General features: G+C 34.8%; 1 protein-coding gene across 2 annotated transcripts in view; it reads right to left on the reverse strand.

Annotated features, from left to right (window-relative positions):
- Positions 1–23975, reverse strand: part of RPTOR (regulatory associated protein of MTOR complex 1) — a 569750-nt gene that overhangs the window by 353124 nt on the left and 192651 nt on the right. For both annotated transcript variants that reach the window (XM_056817367.1, XM_056817369.1), the window contains exon 4: positions 14796–14954. In XM_056817367.1, the coding sequence (XP_056673345.1) occupies positions 14796–14954 (159 nt within the window). The remainder of the gene's footprint in view (positions 1–14795; positions 14955–23975) is intronic.

Raw genomic sequence — 23975 nt, forward strand, 5'->3', positions numbered from 1 at the left:
AAAAACTCCAAAAAGTAGATTTTGAAGCAAAGTCTTCCTGACTCTAAGATAAACTTCTTACCTTCTATATGATACTGTCAATCTCAAATGAGTATTAGATATGTTTCTTCTACAGAAATAAATAAAAATCTTTGATTCTTATTAAGGTTACTTTCCCTTTTCTTAAAAAAAAAAACCCATATACAAGACATTTTCATTCTAAATAAAGAAATGGGCAGCTAGGTGGCACAGTGGATAGAACTTCAGTCCTAGAATATTATTGCTTAGAGGTTACTTATAAGACGAAAATTTCCACAAAGGCATTAGTACTAGCAAGAATTATAGAACAGGAATTATGAAAAATTAAATTCAGGGAAATATAGAAGCTATGGGTTTCTCTAATATTAGGTTAATATAACTTGAGCAATTAGTATCTTTAATCTAAATTGCTTTAGACTTTCTTATGGATCCTATGCATCTCTTGGGGAAATGAACCATGCCTAAAACAAAACAGCTGAGATTTGAGAGGTTTTTTAAGTTGAAATGAATTAAGCTGAAATAATACTTCCTAAAGATTTTATCCTTTTTAATCTACATGTCAGAATGTGGAATGCATAATCACTCACAAATATATTGTTGCCATAAAAGAGGGGATCTCAGAATCACACAATCCTATTGGAAACATAATGGCCTCAGGCAGAAAGGAAAAGAGAATGCTTGCTAAGTCTCTGGCAGAGAGCTGCAATTCCACTGACTAGTGCTATAATTAACATCAAGACAATCCCTTTCCAATTCCCTATAACAGAAAAGGAATGTAAACAACTACATAAAAGGTACCCTAAAAATGTCAAAAGCATTAATTGAGTATTTGTAAATCATATCCACATTTACAAATCCTAAATTTACTAGTAACTATCTGAAACTTTATAGTTATATACAGATTGCATGGATTAAGGCCTAGCCCTAGGCCATATAAAAATGGAGATTTGAACCCCAGACTTCAATCCCCAGAAGGCCTTGGTACTTCCCAGAATTCCCTTTAATCTCACCTGAGTCCTGGGTGAGATCACAGTTTAGTATTTAACAGGCTCTCTGCCTCTGAAGAGACTCTTCCTCTACTCGGACATAGCAACATGTAGTAAGTAGGTTGTGAATGGGCTAATCAGCCCTAAGCATGTGGTTTATTATTTTGTATCCTTGATTTCTAATAATCTTTAATAAACCTCATAAAATATAATATTTCTATTACTAGAGACTAATTTATTTCTTACAGGTTTGTTCTCTTTTCCTTTCACCCACAAATTATCACAATCTTTATGTTGATTATGTTTCCATGATCATTTTGGGGAAACTGGTTTCCCAATACAATCACGGGGGGTGAGGGGGTCGGGTATGTAAAAATGGAGATTTCAAACCCCAACTTCAATCCCCATAAGTCCTTGGTACTTCCCAGAATTCCCAATGATCTCACCTGAGTCCCCACCTAGGTGAGATCACAATTTAGTATTTAACGGGCTCTCCGCCTCCCAAGAGCCTCTTCCTCTACTTGGACATTGCAACATGTAGTAAGTAGGCTATGAATGGGCTAATCAGCCCTAGGCACGTGGTTTATTATTTGGTATGCTTGATTTCTAATAATCTTTAATGAACCTCATAAAATATTATATTTCTATTACTAGAGTCTACATTTAATTTTTACAGTCATATTGAGAGGTTAGGCCCCCAGGGGAATTTCACCACTCTCAGACTGAAGTTGGAAAAACCTTGACTTTGAACCTGGCACTTCTTATTACTATAATATAAACCCTGTTTATGTAAAATCCTTAGCATGATACTAAATGACTGGGTATATTGGTCATTAAGTTACACCCCTAACCATTAAAATGTCTTCCTGTTTCAGAAAACTTAAATAGTTATTCTTCATGTTACTTGCTTTGCTATTGCCAAAATCACTGGCTGAATTGGTAGCAGCATCCATAACTTGTTCCATTTAGTAATTTTATCAAAATCAATTTTATCAAGTCATAATGCATCTTTTTCAAAGGATTAGTTTATTCACTAGAGAACAAGGCATTTAAATGCATATGACATGCAAATTTGTGGTAAATATGGAAGGAAGAAACAATCCATTAAAAGTTAGGTGAATATCAAATAAAAGAAGATAAATTACACTGTATAAGTAATTGCTTTAGCTGAATTGATTCATACTCCAGTGGAACATGCTGAAATTATCAGAAATGGAATCTTTCACTCCAGTGTATCCCACAAGCTGCAAGTTAGTGTTTGTAGACCTTATTTACCTCTTGATATACATCCTTTTGATAACTTTAGGCTCTCTCATCTAATCAAGAAACCTTCAGATGGACTTCTAGGTAAGTATGGCCGCACTCTAGACACAGAACATTTCCTCTCCCCAGCACCCACCGATATAGACTACCTCAAAAGACCAAAAAAAACCAACTCTCATAAGAACGGAGGGACTCTACAGAAGGATTCAACATTGAAGGTATGTGGGATTTGGGCCTTTCCACACTATGAGGGGATGAAGGAGCTCCCACTGAAACATGAGACGATCTACCCTCCCCCACCCCACCAATGAAGCCAGAGTCAGAGCCAGCTCTTGACAGAATCAGAGAGTGAACAAGGGGCACCTCTACAGAGAGCAAGGGGTACCTCTAGGTACTTGGGAGCTGACTAAGACCACCAAAGGTCTACCTCTGAGAGCAGTTACAACTCAAACCCCAGTGGGTGGGGGAGAAAAGACCGTGTGTGCCCCTGGGAAGGTAGTGCAGAGAAGAGCTGTAAACATCAGAGGCAAAATCCTTTTTCTTTAAGTCCATAGACAGAGAAACTGCCCAAATCACTCAGATTTCTGAATAAAAAGGGAACATAAAACCTCCACAGTGATGGCAAATAGCGCACAGGACCAACAAACACCCTCCAAGAAAAAGAAAAAAAAGGCAGTGACCCTTGAAAATTTTTACGGAGGAAAAACCCAGGCAACAGAGAAAATACAGGAGGAAATTCAAACAAAGACAAAACCTTCTAAAAAATGGAAATTCTCCACGAGCTCTGGAAGATTTAAATTGGAGCTGAATCAAAACAATGGAAGCCTTCTGGCAAGAGAAATGAGAAATGGTTCAGAGAGAAAATAAAAAAATTATAGTAGAAAATCAAAAGATTAAAGGAGAAAACCAGACCTTAAGGACTAGAATTGAGCAACTGGAAACCAATGATCTTGCAAAATGGTAAGAATTAATAAAGCAAAGTCAAAAGACTGATAAAATGGAAGAAAACATAAAATATCTCATTGACAAGGTGACAGATCAGGAAAAAGGAGGAAGGAGAGACAATTTGAGAATCATTGGTCTACATGAAGAGCCAGAAATGAACAAAAATCTTCACATCATTCTAAAAGAAATTATCGAAGAAAACCACGCTGACTTTCTCGAACAAGGAGGCAAAATAGACATTGAAAGAGTTCACAGAACATCCTCTACACTAAATCCCCAAAAGACAACTCCCAGGAATGTAACTGCCAAATTCCAGAGATTTAAAGCTAAGGAGAAAATTCTACAAGAAGCCAAAAAGAGACAATTAAGATATGAAGGAGCACCAATCAGGAACACCCAAGACCTGGCAGTTTCCACACTTCCTCAAGGCCTGAAACACGATATTCAGAAAGGCAAGAGAACTGGGTCTTTAACCAAGAATCACCTATCCATCAGAACTGTCTATATACTTCCAGGGAAAAGTATGGACATTCAACAAAATACAAGATTTCCAAGTATTTGTAAACAAAAGAACAGAAATAAGTGGAAATTAACACAAAGATCAAGACAAACACAAAGATCAAGAGAAACATGAAAAGGTAAATAAGAAAGAAAGGGAAAGGGTGAAAAATGTCTTTTTTATTCAAACTCTCTTCTTTAAGGCTAAAATTAGATCAAATTATATATATTAATACATGGGGAAAATGTTATTTGTAACTCAAGTGTATTCATTGTTATAGTAATTAGAAGAATCACTCATAGGAAAAGATTGGGACATTAAGGGCTATAAGATGATATGCAAAAAAAGAAAAAGGGGGGAATCAAAGATGGTACCAAGAGATATTTGAAGAAATAAAATAAATAGGATAATCTTTACCACACAAAGATACACATGGAAAGGGGAGGGGAAAAATACTCTTAAAGAAGGAGATGAAGAGAGTGCTAATAGGTAATACTTAAACCTTACTCTCAGTGAAATTAACTCTGAGAGGGAAGAGCATCTAGATCGATTGGGATCTTGAATTCTATCTTATCCTAAAGGGTAAGTGAGAAGGGAAAACTAAGGGGGGTAAGGGAGTACAAAAAAGGAAGAGAAAGAGGTGGGGAGGAAACTTAACAGACCCTAAATAAACAAGAAGTGAACAAAATGAGAGGGACCAGAAAGGAAAGCATATTATGGGAGGGAATTAGGGGGATTGATTAAAAGTAAAACACTGGTTTAAAAAGATATAATAAAAGAAGAAAGGACAGAACCAGGAGAGGATATCAAAATGCTTGGGATTTCACAAGTGACAGTCATAACTTTGAACGTGAACCCAGAAATCATAGGTGAATAGGAGAGTGAATTAGAATCCAAAATTCTCCCATATGTTTTCTACAAGAAACACACCTGAGGTGGGTAGATACTTACAAGATCAGAATTAAAGATTGGAGCAAGACCTATTGGGCGTCAATGGACAGAAAGAAGGTGGCAGTTGCAATCATGATATCTGGCAAAGCCAAAGTAAAAATAGACCTGAATAAAAGTGATAGGGAAGGTAAATACATCCTGATAAAAGAGAGTATAGACAATAAGGAAATAACACTAATCAATATGTATGCACCAAATGGTATAGCATCTAAATTTCTAAAGGAGAAACTGGTAGAACTGAAGGAGGAAATAGATAGTAAAACTATACTACTGGTAGACCTGAACCTATCACTATCAAATTTAGATAAATCAAACAAACAAATAAAAAAGAATAAAGGATGTGAATGGAATCTTAGCAAAATTCGAGTCAATAGATATATGGAGAAAAATAAATAGGGACAAAAAGGAATACACCTTTTCAGCAGCACATGGTACATTCACAAAGATTGTCCATGTACTAGGTCATAAAAGCATGGCAAAAAATGCATGAAAGCAGAAATAATAAATGCAATCTTTTCAGATCATGAGGCAATAAAAATAATGATCAGTAAGAGTACATAGAAAGTTGAATCAAAAATTAATTTAAAATCAAATAATATGAGTTTCCAAAATCTGTTAGAGAGAGAACAAATCATAGAAACAATTAATAATTTCAATGAAGAAAATGACAATGATGAGACATCCTTTCAAAATCTATGGGATGCAGCCAAAGCAGTATTCAGGGGAAAATTTATATCCCTGAGTTCATATATTAACAAATGAGGGAGGGCAGAGGTAAATGAATTGGACATACAAATCAAAAAAGGTGAAAGCAAAAAAATTAAAAATGCCCAGAAGAAAACCAAATTAGATATCCTAAAAATTAAGGGAGAAATTAATAAAATCGAAAGTGATAAAAATATTGAACTAATAAATAAGACTATAGAAGCTAGTGTTTTGAGAAAACCTACAAAATAGACAAAGTACTGGTTAATCTAATAAAAAAAGGAAAGAAGAAAACCATATTAAGGGTATCAGAGATGAAAAGGGAGAACTCACCTCTAATGGAAGAAATTAAGCAATCATTAAAAACTATTTTCCCAATTATATGGTAATAAATATACCAATCTAGGTGATATGGACAAATATTTTCAAAAATATAAATTGCCTAGATTAACAGAATAAGAAAGAGAATTCTTAAATAATCCCATATCGGAAAAAGAAATCCAACAGGCCATCAAAGAATTCCCTAAGAAAAAAATCCCTAGGGCCTGATGGATTCACAAGTGAATTCTATCAAACATTCAATGAACAACTAATCCCAATACTATACAAATTATTTGACACAATAAGCAAAGAGGGAGTTCTACCAAATTCCTTTTATGACACAGATATGGTATTGATTCCAAAGCCAGGCAGGTCAAAAATGGAGAAAGAAAACTACAGACCAATCTCTTTAATGAACATAGATGCAAAAATCTTAAATAGGATATTAGCAAAAAGGCTCCAGCAAGTGATGAGGAGGGTTATTCACATTGATCAGGCGGGATTTATACCAGGAATGCAAGCTTGGTTCAATATTAGGAAAACCATCCACATAATTGACCATATCAACAAGCAAACCAACAAAAATCTCATGATTATCTCAAAAGACAGCGAAAAAGCCTTTGATAAAATACAACACCCATTCCTACTAAAAACACTAGAAAGCATAGGGATAGAAGTGTCTTTCCTAAAAATAATAAGCAGTATATATCTAAAACCATCAGCAAACATCATCTGCAATGGGGATAAACTAGATGCATTCCCAATAAGATCAGGAGTGAAACAAGGATACTCATTATCACCTTTATTATTTAACATTGTACTAGAAACACTAGCAGTAACAATTAGAGAAGAAAAAGAAATGGAAGGTATTAAAATTAGCAATGAAGAGACCAAGATATCATTCTTTGCGGATGATATGATGGTCTACTTAAAGAATCATAGAGAATCAATTAAATAGCTAGTTGAAATAATCAACAATTTTAGCAAACTTGCAGGATAGAAAATAAACCCTCATAAGTCATCAACATTACTATATATCTCTAACACATCTCAGCAGCAGGAATTAGAAAGAGAAAATCCATTCAAAATCACCCTAGATAATATAAAATACTTAGGAATCTATCTGCCCAGACAAACACAGACACTATATGAACACAACTACAAAACACTTTCCACACAATTAAAACTAGATCTGAGCAATTGGAAAAACATTAACTGCTCATGGATAGGATAAGCTAACATAATAAAAATGACCATCCTACCCAAACTTATCTACATATTTAGTGATATACCAATCGAAATTCCAAAAAACTTTCATGCTGAATTAGAAAAAACCATAACAAAGTTCATTTGGAAGAACAAAAGATCAAGGATATCCAGGGAAATTATGAAAAAAAATCAAAGGAAGGTGGCCTTGCAGATCTCAAAGTATATTATAAAGCAGTGGTCATAAAAACGATTTGATACTGGCTAAGAGACAGAAAGGAGGATCAGTGGAATAGACTTGGTGACTTCAGCAAGACAGTCTATGACAAGCCCAAAGAACCCAGCTTTTGGGACAAAAATCCACTATTTGATAAAAATTGCTGGGTAAACTGGAAGACAGTGTGGGAGAGATTAGGTTTGGATCAATACCTCAAACCTTACACCAAGATAAACTTAGAATGGGTGAACAACTTGAACATAAAGAAGGAAACTATAAGTAAATTATGTAAACACAAAATAGTATACATGTCAGATCTTTGGGAAGGGAAAGATTTTAGAACCAAGCAAGACATAGAAAGAGTCACAAAATGTAAAATAAGCAATTTTGACTACATCAAATTAAAAAGTTTTTGTACAAATAAAACTAATGCAACCAAAATCAGAAGGGAAATAACAAACTGGGAAACAATCTTCATGATAAAAACCTCTGACAAAGGTCTAATTTCTCAAATTTACAAAGAGCTAAATTAATTGTACAAAAAATCAAGCCATTCTCCAATTGATAAATGGGCAAGGGACATGAATAGGGAATTTTCAGTCAAAGAAATCAGAGGTAGTCTCTCGGTGACTGAGAATGACAATTGTCTTTGTGCATTATCATCTATTGATGTACCCTCACGTGGCTTTGAAGTCCAAAGACTGAGGCGCAAAGTTTGTAGCACATGGGGCATGGGACGCCAGTTGTTACGGGAGGTGCGGTTGTGGCCTGGTGTCGGCGTTCACGCGCAGCGGCAAGACGTCGATGTCGTTCATCTTCAAAGGTGGTGGCAGCATAGTTAATGTGAGTTACGCAGCTGCTTCTGTCAGAGGCAGCAAGTTCTAGTTGCTTTGGTGTAATGCCAGCCCACTTCAAGTTTGACTTTAGCTGATCCTTGAATCTTTTCTTTGGTCGGCCTTGTTTCCTGAGTCCAGCTGACAGTTCACCATAGAATACCTATCTTGGTATTCACTGTGGGTCCATGTGGATGACGTGTCCAGACCATTGTCTGGGTTTTGAGGACCATTACTTCGATGCTGGTGGAGTTGGCTCTGTCGAGGACTTCCTGGTTGGTGATACAGTCCTGCCATCAGATCCTCATGATTGACCGGAGAGAGAGTTGGTGGAATTGCTCCAGCTGTTTCATGTGCTTCCGGTACAGTGTCCATGTCTCACAACCGTACAGGAGAGAGCTGAGGACCACTGCATTGTACACTTTGAGCTTCGTCACAGTGCTTACACCGCTGTGTTGGAGGACTTTGGAGCGCAGCCGCCCGAGTGCCTGGCTGGCCTTTCAGGATCCAAAGAAATCAAAACCATTAATAAGCACATGAAAAATTGTTCTAAATCTCTCATAGTTAGAGAGATGCAAATCAAAACAACTGTGGGTAGCACCTCACATTTAGCAGATTGGCTAACATGACAGCAAAAGAAAGTAATGAATGCTGGAGGGGATGTGGCAAAGTTGGGACATTAATGCATTGCTGGTGGAGTTGTGAATTGATCCAACTATTCTGGAGGGCAATTTGGAACTATGCTCAAAGGGTGCTAAAAGACTGTCTGCCATAGTACTGCTGTGTTTGTACCCCAAAGAAATAATAAGGAAACATACATGTACAAGAATATTCATATCTGCACTCTTTGTGGTGCAAAAAAATTGGAAAATGAGGGGGTGCCCTTCAATGGGGAATGGCTGAACAAATTGTGGTATATGTTGATGATGGAATACTATTGTGCTCAAAGGAATAATGAACTGGAGGAAAACCATGGGAACTAGAATGACCTCCAGGAATTGATGCAGAGCGAAAGGAGCAGAACGAGGACAACATTGTACACTGAGACTGATACACTGTGGTACAATTGAACGTAATGGACTTCTCCATTAGTGGAAATGCAGTGATCCTGAACAACTTGGAGGGATCTATGAGAAAGATCACAAAACTGTGGGAGTAAAAACACCAAAGAAAAATAACTGCTTGATTACATGGGTTGAGGGAGGTATGATTGGGGTTGTACATTCTAAATGAACATCCTAGTGCAAACACCAACAACATGGAAATGGGTTCTGATCAAGGACACATGTAATACCCAGTGGAATTGTGCATCGGCTATGGGAAAGGTGGGGGGATGGCAGGGAGGAATAGAAAATGATTTTTGTAACCAAGTAATAATGTTTGAAATTGACCAAAATGTTAAAAAAATAAATTTTAAATAAATTTTAAAAAAAAGAAAGAAACTTCCAGATCCCAGACAAGCTTTTGGTGTTTAGTTTACACATTCCACTGTTAACACTTTTCTTCCCTACTGAAGCAGATATTGGACAACTACTTACTTAAAAGATATAATTACAATTTTTTCCAAAAGCCAACAATTTCTAAAATAAAATTAAAAATTCACAATAAGAAATTGATTTTTAAATTGGCAGTTCAAATCCATTTTTTATGAAGGTCATGCCAGCTGAAAAATCAAGAATAAGAGATTAGGGAGGGTATATGCTCCTAATAAGTGAGCCATTTTAGTTCCATAAGTTATTGGGTTTTTTGTATGTGAGAAATCATAGCAAATCATCAAACTACCTTGTAAGATATATATGAAGAATATCAATCTACATCGATAAAAGACTTCCATTAATTACATAACTATAAAAACTGAACATTACATAGACACTGTACCCCAAAAATAATCATAGTAGCATAGTAATCTTTCATAGTGGAATAAGAGAGCAAATAAGGAAGTGGAGAAGATTATCTAAGGAGCAAAGGTAAGGGAAGTAAAATATTGATGTAAGTGTTCCCAACATTCCCACTTCAACAAATAATTGAACATTCATTGAGTGCTTATAATATATAGCATATAATGCTCAAAGATATCAGAATTAAGAACTGGAAGGGAGCAGGGAGATCATGCTCCAACTCATCTGCAGGTACTTTCTTTCTGTCTGGTATTGCAAATATACCTACAGTTGTTGCTACTGGAAGGGGTATGAGAATCTATGATATGACATTGATTATATGTCAATCTATAGCCATGACTGTATCAGAGCACAAAGGCAGAAAGATTTTTGTTATTATCACAAAAAGTATCTATTTAGAAGCAAAAGCAAAGATCACACCTAAGATGGGCACATTCAAGTTTCCATGAGGTAAATGAGTAAAGCAAGGAAAACTATTCCTGCTATTATTTGATAAAGTTCTAGAAAGCCTAACAATAGCAAGAAGATAAGAAAAAATAGACAGGTAAAGAAGGAAATAAAATAATTTTCATTCAATGATGAAATTAAGCTTTTTTTTTGAAATCTTAAGGAAAAAGCAAAAATACTTGACACAATTCATAGTTTCAATAACACTGTTACTGAAATAATGAATACATAAACCCAAAATAATCAAAATGTCTGTGGAATTAAAAAAAACAATAAGCAACAACAGAAAGGGTACCATTCTAAGTAACTACAAAATGTATGAAATATTTGAGGATCAATCTATCAAAGTATATAAGTTACTTACATAGTTCAATTATATAGGTTCAATAATAAAGTGTTCCTAAAGGAAACAAAGAACAAACAGTTGGAGAAACATTCAGTGCTCGACAATACAATCAACAATAATTTTTAGTTTTAATAGTATATCAAATTATCAAAGGGATAATTTACAGAACTTGATAAAATTATATCAAAATTCATTTGGGGAAAGAAAAGATCTGGATATCAAAGGAAATAATGAAAAAGATGTAGAAATAAAGAGGGATTAGCACAAATATACCTCAAATTACTTCATAATGGAGTACTCATAAAAAATTATTTAGCATTGGTTAAAATATAGAGAAATATATCAATTCAACCTATTAAAAAAGTAGATTCAGAACTGATAAAACTCAATAGTTAAATGTTTAATCAACACCAAAATATACATTACTTAGGGAAAAAAACCTCTATTTAATAAAAATCTGGTAGGAAAACTGAAATATGTGAAATCATACTATTAGAAAATTAGTTCATGCACTTTTCAAAGCTATGAGTAGATCTCTTAACCAAACAAGGAATAGAAGCATTTACAAAAGAAAAAAATATATAAATACATCAAACTAAAATCATCTTGAAAAAGATAAAATTAATATAATATAAAGAAAATTATAAAATGGGAGAAAGGTCACATCAAATTTATCAAATAACATTTTTATACACAAAATATATAAACAATTATCAGATAAAAGCAAAGTCCATTCCCAAATTTTCAAAGGATATCAACAAATCTTTCTCTAAAGAATTCTAAACTATGAACAATAATATTAAATGCTCCAAATCACTAATATTAAGTGAAGTACAAATCAAAACAACCTTGAAGTTTTATACTTGACACCTAGGAAATTTGGAAAAATGAAAAATGATGAGAACAGTAAATGTGGGCAGAGATTATGAAAATATAGCTTAAGGACTGGAAGGACTATCATTGGGCAAAGTTTCCAAGGCAGACAGATAAATGAGAGTGAGAGAGAGGTACATGGATAGACAGATATCCTCTAATTTCACAAATACAATATAATGTACTAGATCATTTAAAGAACTTGGCATCATGACAACTCGGGTATAAAATTGTAACTGAGATAGCAACTATATGTGCTTATGCAAATTACTTAATATCAATATACTAGTATTTCAATTTTTAAAACTGGAGGGGTTAACAGTTAAGACTCTTTAGAATGGAATTTATCAGGAAGTGATTCATTCTAAGTATATTTCAATTTTAAATATGTGGTTTTATTACAAAATCCCAAGCAGACAAAGGGTGGCATAAATATTAAACTGCAAAAGTCCTTTGAGACCAGAACTTGGACAGCTCTATTCTGAGCAAAATGAAAAACCCTCAGGTGAAGGGAGGGAGTAAAAGGAAATATTTCCATGTCTCTAATTTAGATTTTCTTTCTAGCAGGATGGAGAAGCTGAGAATACTATCTATCATAGGGCTAAAGGATAGTATACTTTTGAACATGTCCATCAATAAAAAGGATTCATCCTCTATGACAAATGTCAATGATAAAGAAATAGTATTTATACTCAAAGTAAATAAGTAGATAGATGGAGAGATTTTACAATTCCCAACTTTAAAAAAACATAGTTTAAAAGCTCCATTACATTGTAAGAGTCCTCTCAAACCTTAATGAAACTACAGATAATAATGAAGTCTTTATTCAATGATCTCAGTTAAATATTCAGCTAAAGACAGTTCAATAAACATAATTTCAATCTATACATATGTAGTACACTGCATGATTTGGGATTATTTTTTTCTATTATAATGGCTTTTAGTTGACAATCGCTTTGGTGTTCTAAATATTAACAAATGCATTATACCTCTAAACTATTCAGATACCCATCTTTCTACTAACCCCTTGACTGTTGTAGAAAATCACATTATGAACTTTAAATTTAATAAATGATATGATACCCTACGTCATACTATATTTCTTTCTTTTTTTTTTTTAATTCTTACCTTCCATCTTGGAGTCAATATTGTATATTGGCTCCAAGGTAGAAGAGTGCTAAGGGCTAGGCAATGAGGGTCAAGTGACTTGCCCAGGGTCACAAAATTGGGAAGTGTCTGAGGCCACATTTGAACCTAGGACCTCCCATCTCTAGGCCTGGCTCTCAATCCCCTGAGCTAACCAATTGCCCCCTCATACTATATTTCTATTTTCCTAAGGTAAATTAAAATGTTAATGGATCAATAACATATGCATATATGTGGATAAGATCCAAAGGAGTTTTCTTTGCAGAATGTTCTAAATCACTAAAAATAAAAGAAATATAAATCAAACAACTCTGAGGCTTTACTTCATACCAAAGAAGTTCATAAAGATGACAAAAGCTGACAATAATCAGTGTTGGGGGGCATTATGCAATGATAGGCACACTAATACACTGCTGGTGGAATAGTAAAATAGTACAACTTTTTGCAAATAAATTCGGGATTATGTGAATAGTGAATAAAATGTTCCTACTTTGAACATGAGACTTCATAATTGGTCTTATACATGAAGGAAATGATAAATGAGAAGAAACTTTCATATACTCCAAAACAATTAAAGAAGTACTACTTATGATATCTAAAAATTGAAAAGAAAGTAGATGCCCATCAATTGAGATATGCCTAAACAAATTTCAATACATGAGTATTATAGATATTACTATAATAAGAAATTATGTGTCTCAATGAATACAAAGAAGCATGAAAAAATATCTATGAACTGATGGAGACTGAAATAAGCAAAGCCAAGAAAACTATATAACAGACTATTAATCAATCAATAAATATTTATTAAATACCCACTATTTGACAGACACTATGCTAAATTCCAAGGATATAAAAATGAGGCAAGAGACAATGCCTGCCCTCAAAGAGCTGGGTGTAATCAAACACATGCAAATTATATACAGGACAAATAGGCAATAATTATCAAAGGAAAGACAAATGGGAAAGGCTTCCAATAAAATACAGAATTTTAGTTGGTGCTTAAAAGAAGCAGTGGAAGTCAAGGAGGGAGACCATTCCAGGAATGAGTGCCATCTAGAGAAAATGCCCAAAGCAGAGCTATGGAATGCCTTGTTCCTGGAATAGCCAAGAGGCCAGTATCACTAGATCAAAGAGTATGTGTTGGGGAGCAAGGTGTTAAAAGACTAGAAATGGAGAAGGGGCCTAGGTGATAAACGGTTTAGAATGACAAACAGAATTCATTTGTTTCTAGAAATAATAGGGAGCTATTGGACTTCACTGAATAGGGGTTGATATAATAAGTCTGATTTTTCAGAAAAAAATCACTAGTGGCTAAATTGGGTGGACTAGAGTGAGGGAAGTCTTTAGAAAGGAAGACCATCAGGCTATTACAACAGTTCAGGGGTATGGGCCTATAATAGTGGCAGCATCAGAAGAAAGAAGGGGGCACATTTGAGAGATGTTTGCAAAGGTGAAATTGACAAGTCTTGGCAATAGATTAAGACAGTGGGAGTGACAGATAAATGAGTAGTTGAGGATGATTGCTACATTGCAAGTGGGAGAAATGGGAGGACAGTGTTTTCCTCTAGAATAATAGGTAAGATTAGAATAAAGAACATTTTAGGGAAAAAGATAATGATTTTGGACATGGTGAGTTTAAGATAGTCTACTAGATATCCAGTATAAGACATCTGAAAGGCAGTGGAAGATGCAAGACTGGATATCAGTAGATAATTTAGAACAACTACAACAATGTAAATGGAAAAAACAAATACATATCAAAAGATCAAAAGTAAATGTAACAAAATTATTAAGATCAGATAGTACTTGAATGAAGCAAAATGAAGAGACTCCTCCCCCTAATGGAGCAGTGCAAAAGCATTTTCAAAGTATCACTCAGTTCTCTTAACTTTTTGTATATCTCTAACTATCTATCTATCTATCTATCTATCTATCTATCTATCTATCTATCTATCTATACATATACATATACACATATATACACATATATATCATTATATATGTTATCTTAAGAGATAGTTATCTGGGAGAGAAAAGGGATGATACCCTTGGAATAACTATTCTTAATTAAGAAATAGAAGGTATCAATGAAAAGAGTAGGAAACTCAGTTTACAAGCCTACTTTAAAGCTTACCAACCTTGTTGAAGACCCAGATTTCTCCATTCACCGTGGGCCTCGGTACACCATGCCCATTGTAGTGGAAAAGAACCCGTTCTTCCTTGGCATTTCGGCGCAGGGATGTACAAAGCTTCTTGACTTCATCAACTGTTGGATCAAGACTTTGTTTGTAGCGGGCCTGTGACAAGAGAAAAAATTGTAAAGTTATAATGCAGTCCAAACTACATATGCTTTAAGGTTCAAGATCCTTTTTAAAATTTTTATTTATTTATTTTTAGACTATTTTTCCATTATTCCATGATTCATTTTCTTTCCCTTCCCGAACCCAGAATCAACAAGCAATTTCCCTGGGTTGTACAAATGTTGTCACTTAATATCAGGATCCTTTTGATGTTGATCTTCGCTTTCCCCAGCTAGAAACTAAATAAACAAGATGAGTCTGTCATGCCACATTAAAATCAATGACATTATTCATATAATTATTAAATACTTTTACATTTAAAGTAAAAATGGCAAAAATCTGTAGTATTCATTTGCTGGATTTGTCCTTGTCTTTACACAGATAGGAGTTAAAAACAAATTGGCATAGAATGAGTCCTGCATGCAGTTAAACACTGTAGAAGTTATGGAGCTAAGTAGGATATTAAGAAGTAAGAAATATTGCAGAAAGAGTCTGTCTCCTTAAACTCATGCTTGTTATGAGGAATTTCTGTATCTAATAGTATTTTAATAACAACGGACTTCATCATAGTTGCAACTCACATATGAAACATGTTAGTGGTTTCAAAGAAGTCTGTGAAATACTGTATAAAATGATACAGAATGAAGTGAACAGAACCACTGGAACAATTTATTATAACATTGTTATTATATAATATACAATGCCACTTATGACACCACCTGACTCCCAACAGACATAATGAATTTACAATATAGAATGAGCTATGAAGTTCTTGAAATATATTCAATGTAAGACTATATTTGGCTTAATTATGTGTATTTAGGGAGTTTTCTTCTATTGAGAAGAGAAAATAGCTCTTTGTTCTCTGAAAAAAATTAATAAAAAGAAAAATGTTAACCTAAAGACATTTTAAATAATATTAATATTTATAATATGAACAACAATATTAATTTCTATAGTGGACTAACCCACTTGAGAAGTACAATGTATAAAATACTAAATTGGGAGTCAGGAAAATCTGAGTTCCAATTCTGCCAAAGACACCTACTAACTGTGTATTCACTTAACATTTTTGTGCCTCAGTTTCCTTCACTGTAAAATAGGGATAATAGCTACCTCCCTCCTAGTGAGGTTGGGAGGAAAAATATGAAATTATAGATGTAAAGGATCTTAAGAAATGTTAAATGTTAAATTTCATAATAATTACCTATATTATTTCTTAGAAAGGCTATAAACATTAAAAGCTCCTCTGGAAATACAAAAATATCACAAGTGGAAAATAAGGATGAATTTTCCTCACTATAGGGCTTTTTTAATCTTAGTAATTCAATCCCATTGAAAAAATATTCAAAGTGCCAACTATGCACTAAGAACTAGTTTTCACAAAACTGTTATAGTTATACAGCTGATAGGGAACCAAATGATGAAGGCGATGTAGAAAAGTTGAAGGGAACACTAAAATTATGGTTAAAGGCCCTCAATGCAAAATCAAGTCCTTCTTGTAATCTTAAACAAGTCATTTATCATCTCAAGGCTTTTTCTTCATCTATAAAAATGAGTGGGTTCAGCTAGATGACCTTAAGTCCCTCAAAATTCCAGCTTTAAATCTATGATTCTGTGATGTTATTTTAGGTGTGACAAAAATAGAGTTCATAGCCTCAAGGATTATGTACATATACAGTAAGAACTGGGCTATAATAAGACAATAGAGTACAAATGCTATAACAGGAGCAGACAATTAATAAATGCTTACTGACCAAATGCTGTGGCAAATTTTATACAGCAGGAAATATCAAAAAAAGCAAATATAGAGAAGGGTTTGGGGTAGAGCCAAGATGGAAGAGTAGAAGCCTGGAAAGTTTGAAACACTATGAGAATCCTCTCCAAATGACCTAAAATAACCCATCAAAATGAATAGAGGGGTGAAAGAACCAATAAGGAGATAGAATGAAGCAATTTTCATGTAGAGAAAAACTTGAAAGTTAGGCAGGGAGGGTCTGGATCACTAGGATGAGAGGGAAGCATGGACCACAGGAGGCCACACCAAGGAAATTCAGTGCCAAGACCTTGAGACCCTGCCTAAGCCAAAAGAAGTGAAACCCCATACCTACCCCACAAAGTTCCAAGCCTTAGCCCAATCCCTAACCCAGAGCAGTCCATGGTGTACCTAGGTTACATATGAGTCCAAGATGAGGCCCAGAGTCCTTGCTCAAGTGAGGTCCTGAATCCCAGTGGAAATCAGTCTCCATGACTGGCCCCTGTAAGCCTAAAAGGAGGCCCTACCCTAAGCTCAAAGCCAAATTATAAGCCTCAGGAAAACGCAGTCCACTGTATGCCAGACCTGATCAAGACCAAAGTGAGACCAAAGCCTGAGCTCTAGCAGATTCACAATGCTCTGAGTTCTGTCAGCTGTCTCAGGGGGTGATTAATTCAGCAGAGGGAGGTGGCTATCAGAGCTCCCAGTCCTGTTAGGTTGCACTCCTATTACCTTTGCCCTGATATTCCTTGGTATGGCCTTCTACTGGCAGTGCTCCCTGCTCACAACAATGAACCAGAACCTCTCTGCCTACCTTTCAAGTTGTTCTCTGCATGAAAGACCATCATACCACTTTGGAAGAACTGAAACCTGGAGAAACTGAGAAACAGAACAGAGGGATAGCAGCAAAGAGAAAATGAAGTTTAAGAGAGTTTCCTCTATCCTGATGAAAGTGAAAGTTAAGAAAAAGACTAAACATTTTTAAAAAACCTAACCATAGAAAATTGATGAAGAAACAAAGATGAGCAAGGCACAAATACAGAACAGGACAGTGAAACCAAAGCAAAAATACACAAAACATTAAAGAAAAATATGAATTGGTCTCAGGTTCTAGAAGAACTCAAAAAGGATTTTAAAAACCACTTGAGAGGCAGAGGAAAAATGGGAAAGAAAAATGAAAGGAATACAAGAAAATAACATCAGAATTGGCCAAATGAAAAAGTTTCAAAAGCTCAAGAAAGAAAATCATTCCTTAAAAATTAGAATTGGGCAACTAGAAGCTAATGACTTCTTGAGACATCAAGAAACAATAAAACAAAATCAAAAGAATGGAAAAATAACAGAAGAAAACACAAAATATCTCAATGAAAAAACAGCTGACCTGGAAAATATATCGAAGAGAGACAATTTTAAGAATTACTGGACTACTTGAAAGATATGATTTTTTTAAAAATCATGGACATCATAAGAAATGATCCATGAAAATCGCCCAGATATTCTTGAACAAGAGTAAAATAGAAATAGAAAGAATCCACAGATCACATCCTGATCCCCAAGCAACAACTCCCCAGAATAGTATAGCTAAATTCAAGAGCCCCTACGCCAAGAAGAAAATACTTAAAGCAGTGAAAAAGAAACAATTCAAATACCATAAAGCTACAGTCAGGATTACACAGAATTTAGTAGCCTCCACATTAAAGAGTCAGAAGGCTTGTAATATGATATTCAAAGAGGAAAAGAACTAAGAATACAACCCAGAAACATCAAGTTAACAAAACTGAGTATATTCATTTGGGAGAGAGTATGGTCATTTAATAAAGCAAGAGATTTCCAAGCATTCCTGATGGAAAGAGCTGACCTAATCAGATAAATCAGTGTCCAAACACAAGAACCAAGAACAGCCTAAAAAAGATGAATTAGAGAAAATTTAAGAGCATCAATAAAGTCAAACACTATATACTTCTGCATAGAAAGATATTTGTATTTCTTAAATTTTTAAAAAATCAGTATTAGAGCAGTTAGAAGGAGTATACACAGACAGGGGGTGTGGGAGTAAACTGATTAGGATAATATGATATGCAAAAAAATTAAAAAGAGGATTAAACTGAGAGAAAGAGGAAAGCAGAGGCAGGATGGGGTAAATTATATCAGCTAATAAGGCATGAGACACTACTACACTGGAGGGGAAAATGAGGGTGGTGACAGGTGATGCTTAAATATTAATCTCATAATTGGCTTAGAGAGGGAATAACAACATACTTATTCAGGTATAAAATCTATAGAGACATAGAAAGAAAATAAAATAGGAGTGTTGATAATAGAAGTTAGGGAAAATTAGGAGGTGGCAAAAAAAAGTGTACCACCTGTGAGAAAAGACAGAATGAAAGGAGAAAGAGAAAGATCAACAGGGAAAAATAAGATGAAGGAAAATATACAATTGGGTAATCATAACTGTAAAAAGGATACTGGCTCTGGTATTAGAAAACATGAGTTCAAATTCTGCCTTTGATGTTTATTAACCTGTATATTTGGAGCAATTCACTTGAATATACTATGACTCAGTTTTCTTTGCTATAGAATGAAAGGTTGAACTAGATGGTTTCTGGGGCCCCGTTAAAGCTCTTGTTCTATAAATCTCATGAATTTCACAGAAGTGTTACACAATGCAAATTACAGACACAAAATTAGAACAGAAAAACAGTATTTTTACATGCAATTTCTAGATCTTATTTTCAGATTCCAAATTGTTATGAGCTGGAGTTTTTATTCTTTTTAAGTAACTCAAATGGATATATAACTCATCCTTTGGTGTATACTCATATATATGCTCAAATTATTAAAACAAGGAGTAAATCTTAAAGCATTTTACTATATGCCCCATTTGAATTAGAATTTTCTAAAGGGGCATTATTACTAGAAAATATAGACAGTAAGAGCTCTGTGACTTTCATCTATACTCTAAAAACTCATCTTCCCAAAAACAATCCATCATGGAGACAGAAACCTAAACTCATTTCATCGATTTTTAATCATGAACCAAAAAAAAAAAGGATAAACATATTCAGCATAATCCCCATCTGGGAGCTCTTTCACTTGTCAAACTAAAAGGTATGTTTTTTTGAAGAAAAGCCAGGAAACCAGGATCATATCTGTAAATCACAATTTAAAAAAATAGTAGAGACAAATTGACATTCTAATATCATAAATGATCTACCCTAACTTTTGAGAACTAGCTATGTCTGATCTTCAAAACTAATTTTCTTGAATCATGATAGAAAAATATTGAATTAAAAAACCCTATAAAGGACTGAGGCAAGCTCTCTGAACTAGTTGTTTTCTAGTTGTGTGAGACATTACCACAAATTAAATACAGATTGAGCTATGTTGTCTTTCGCTGGAACCCCATGGATCTAAAATTATATTTGTAAGGTATTTGAAAAAAGTTAGTGGTCATAGCCATAGAACACAGCAAAGCAAAACTGGTGATTCAAAAAACCATGATATTTGTTAAAAGCATGTATTAGTCATCCAAAACTCAAACTTCAATCTTAGCTACTTAAATGGTACCAAAGATACAGCATGAGATAGTAGATAGAGAATTGGACTTGGAGGCAGGAAGTCTTGTATTTGAATCCTGATAAAAACAATTTCTAGTTATATGACTTCTTTTACTCATCTATAAAATGAAAATAATAGCACATAAAACATAGTGCTGTTTAAATAAGATCATTTAGTCTGTAAAAGATTTTGCAAACTGTTTAAAGCATAACACATTTTAAAAATTCATCTTATTTATATTAATAGCTTTTGTTTTATATCAGCTTTCATTTCCAAACATGCTATTCTGCCCTTACACAGCAAATCATCCGTTATGACAAATTTTAAAAGATATTTTATTTTATCAATTATATATTGTAAGAATTAAATTAGGTTTGACTCAATATGAGAGTTAAAAATAATATTGTGCTTGTTGATTATAAAATATTAGCCCCTAAGTCAAAATGACTGTTAGCAGCTTTTATTTACAATAAGTTAAAGACAATGAACGTAGGAAATATAGGAAGGAGACAAAGCCTGGTCTAGCCTACCAACCCTATATGCTGCTTTGGTGAAGTTTTGCTCAACCCCCAGCAAGGGCTTCCCCAAGTCCCAATCTCTGTGAAGATTTCCTGGTAGTCCTCAGCCAAAAGTTCCTGTGGTGTCTTCAGTCAGAGTTCCACCAATGCAGAATGACTCCAAGGAAAAGCATGTCTCTTCAGCTCTCCTCACCATTGCAGAATCCAAGGGGAGTCTTTCCAAAAACCAAGGAAGTAAGATTTCATCCAGCCCAGGTCACCCATTCAAAGAGAGAGAATGAATGCCTGTGCTGGCCTTTTTAAAGCAGTTTTCTTGACATCACTTTCTGTCACTCCCCTACTTCACAGAAACCAATCATAGCCTTCCAATTTGCCTAGAACTGTCCTGAGGAGGGCAGTGGCCTTTGGAGGTGTGAGCTTATTCTAGTAAGTGACTTGTGAACTCTCATACTTAATGGTTAAGTAGGGGGTACTTTGAGTTCTTGATCAACTAAAAATAGAAAAAGAGAAAGTTAATTTATCATCACAATGTAATGATTCCCTTCACTCCCTTCCTTCCTAGAGAGAGTGAGCAATTTGATATTTGATATGGGTAATATATGTATTATTTGACAAAAATTTTTAAAGAAATAAAATGTGAACAAATTAGCATGTATGCAGAATAGGACTGTTCTGCAAAAAAAAAAAGTGAATAATATTCCAAATAACAATTGGAAAACTTGGAAATGATGAAGACTGATGGGAGCAGAACTAGGAAAATAATTTATATAACTGCAACATAATTATGAAGATAACTTTGAAAGACTTAAGAACTCTATGAATCCAGAGAATCAATTATGAATAGAGCAGATGATCTAATTTCTGACAGAAAGGTGTTGGGCAGTGTGCTGAATGAGAAATACAAATTTTGGAGAAAATCAATGCATTTGTTGTCTTAACTGCATATTTGTTACAAGGATTAAATTTCCTCTGCCCCCATCCCAACAGGAAAGAACTGGGTTGTTGTTAATTTAAAAAATTAGGACCAAAATTAAAAAAAGTGATTTGGTAAACTAACCAATTCATCAAATATGTCTGATAATCAATGCAATTTTCAATACTTGAATTTTCTACCATGTTCTTATTCAGTCTTTAGAATTACATACTCTCTGTTGCTATTGTAAAGGTTAAATTTAAATCTCAATAATAATAATATATTTTAAGAGATTTATTAATGATCATTAGAAATCAAGGAATAAAGAAGATACAAAATAAAGACCACGTGCCTATGGCTGGTTAGCCATTTTTTAGTCAACCCCACTCACCACCATCAATGCTTTCTACATCAGAGAGAGGGAGCCTCCAAAGCCCACGCCCTTTATCCTCTGTCTTGGGAAAGAGGCTGGCATTAGAGAAAAAGTGCCAGACTGAAGAGTATATGAAATTGATCACCTCTATGGGGGAGGGGCTCCATGAGTGAATTTCTGGAGGAGAGAAGACTGGTGAGGAAAGCAGTGAGGGTCTCTCGGTCTTGAGACTTCAAAGGGAGAAGGTGGATAAAGACTTTCTCCTGAAGGTTAACCACTTTTCCTGCTGGTGACTGGCAATCTTTCCCCCCAACACTTCCAATTGAAGAGACTTTCTGAAGAGAAACCTGAGCAGACTTTACCTTAACACCTGTTGCCCAGGGGTAAGTTAACCTGACTTTCTCTCAGGGGGCTCAAGCTGCCATGGCCTGAGTTTTCACCCAAACTTGAGGGGGGAGAAAAAGGGTTTAGACAGAGACAGGGACTCCCTTTTCCCACTTTCCTTTCTTCATTCTTCCCTGCCCTTTATTCCATTTGTATTACCTGACTGAGTTAACATTAAAGTCATCTGTTCCCCAAGTTGAGTGTGAGTGAACAGATCAAGGGAGACCTTTTGGTCTTGAGTAGTGGAGGGGGGACAAGAGGGACAAGAGCAAATTGGGGAGAGCAGCTTTAGCTAAGGAGGGAAGGCAGAAGGGGGAAAATCTTCAAACCCCCTCTCCTCTCTCTGAGCCAACCCACTACATCTACTGTCTCCACTGAACCCCGCTTTGTGGAAGGGGGGTTCTTTTTCCCTTTGCCCCTCTCCATACCAAAAGTCCAAACCTCCCTTAGGGCATAAAACTTCTTTCTTTTATTTTTTTTAAGACAGTCTACAGGAAGTATGTAATGACAGGAAGTCAGTGGGCTCTTGGGATATTTAGTTCTTTTTTAGGGTAACAGATTTTCAATCATACATTATGAGGGAAATGGATCAGAAATACTCCAAAATATGGAAGCCAACAACCAATTAGAAGGAATGAAGCATTTTGACTGGTCAGAAATCACTATGAAAGGAAAGTCACTTAGCATAAAAATTGACAAGTTTCTCCCAGGGAGCATAACTATGAGAAATAATGGAAAGGTTGACTTGATTTGATATAATGAAAACTTCCTAACAATGAGAGATGTCCAAAATAGAATGCAATCCCAGGAAGATAGTAGGTTCAAACTCATGAAATGTCTTCAAATAAAGGCTAGCTGACCATTTTAGGGTATGTTTTAGAATAGATTCTTTATTCAGGTAAGGGTAGAAGAACTTGCTGTTCAGGCATTTCAGTTGTGTCCAACTCTTTGTGATACCACATGGGATTTTTCCTTTGCAAAGATAGTAGAGTGATTTGCCATTTCCTTCTTTAGCTCATTTTATAGGTAAGTAGCTGAGGCAAACAAAGTTAAGTGACTTGCCATAGGTCACACAGCTACTAAATGTTTGAGGCTGGATTTACACTGAAAATGTTGAGTCTTCCTGACATCAGGCCCAGGATATATCCATGTAGTTTCCCCCTAAAATTGATAAAATATATTTCATATAAAAAGTTGTTAAATACAAGATAGTTTGGAAAAGAGGGCACTCGCAGTTGTGATCAGGAAAAGATTTATGCAGAAGACAGTATAAGAACTGTACCTTAAAAGAAAGGGACTTTGAGGAGTAGGCTAAGACACATAGTTCCTATATATACTCCAAGTCTCTTAAGCTCTCTCAGTCTGTTTCCTCATCTATAAAATGGTAGTAATAAAATCACCTATATCACAGGTTTAATGTGAGGATAAATGAGTTAACTTATATGAAGTACTTTGCAAACTTAAAAGCACTTAAATAAGTGCCAACTATTAATACTGTGATCATAGAACTATAAAA

The sequence above is a fragment of the Monodelphis domestica genome, chromosome 2 (assembly GCF_027887165.1).
Source record: "Monodelphis domestica isolate mMonDom1 chromosome 2, mMonDom1.pri, whole genome shotgun sequence".
Lineage (NCBI taxonomy): Eukaryota > Metazoa > Chordata > Mammalia > Didelphimorphia > Didelphidae > Monodelphis > Monodelphis domestica.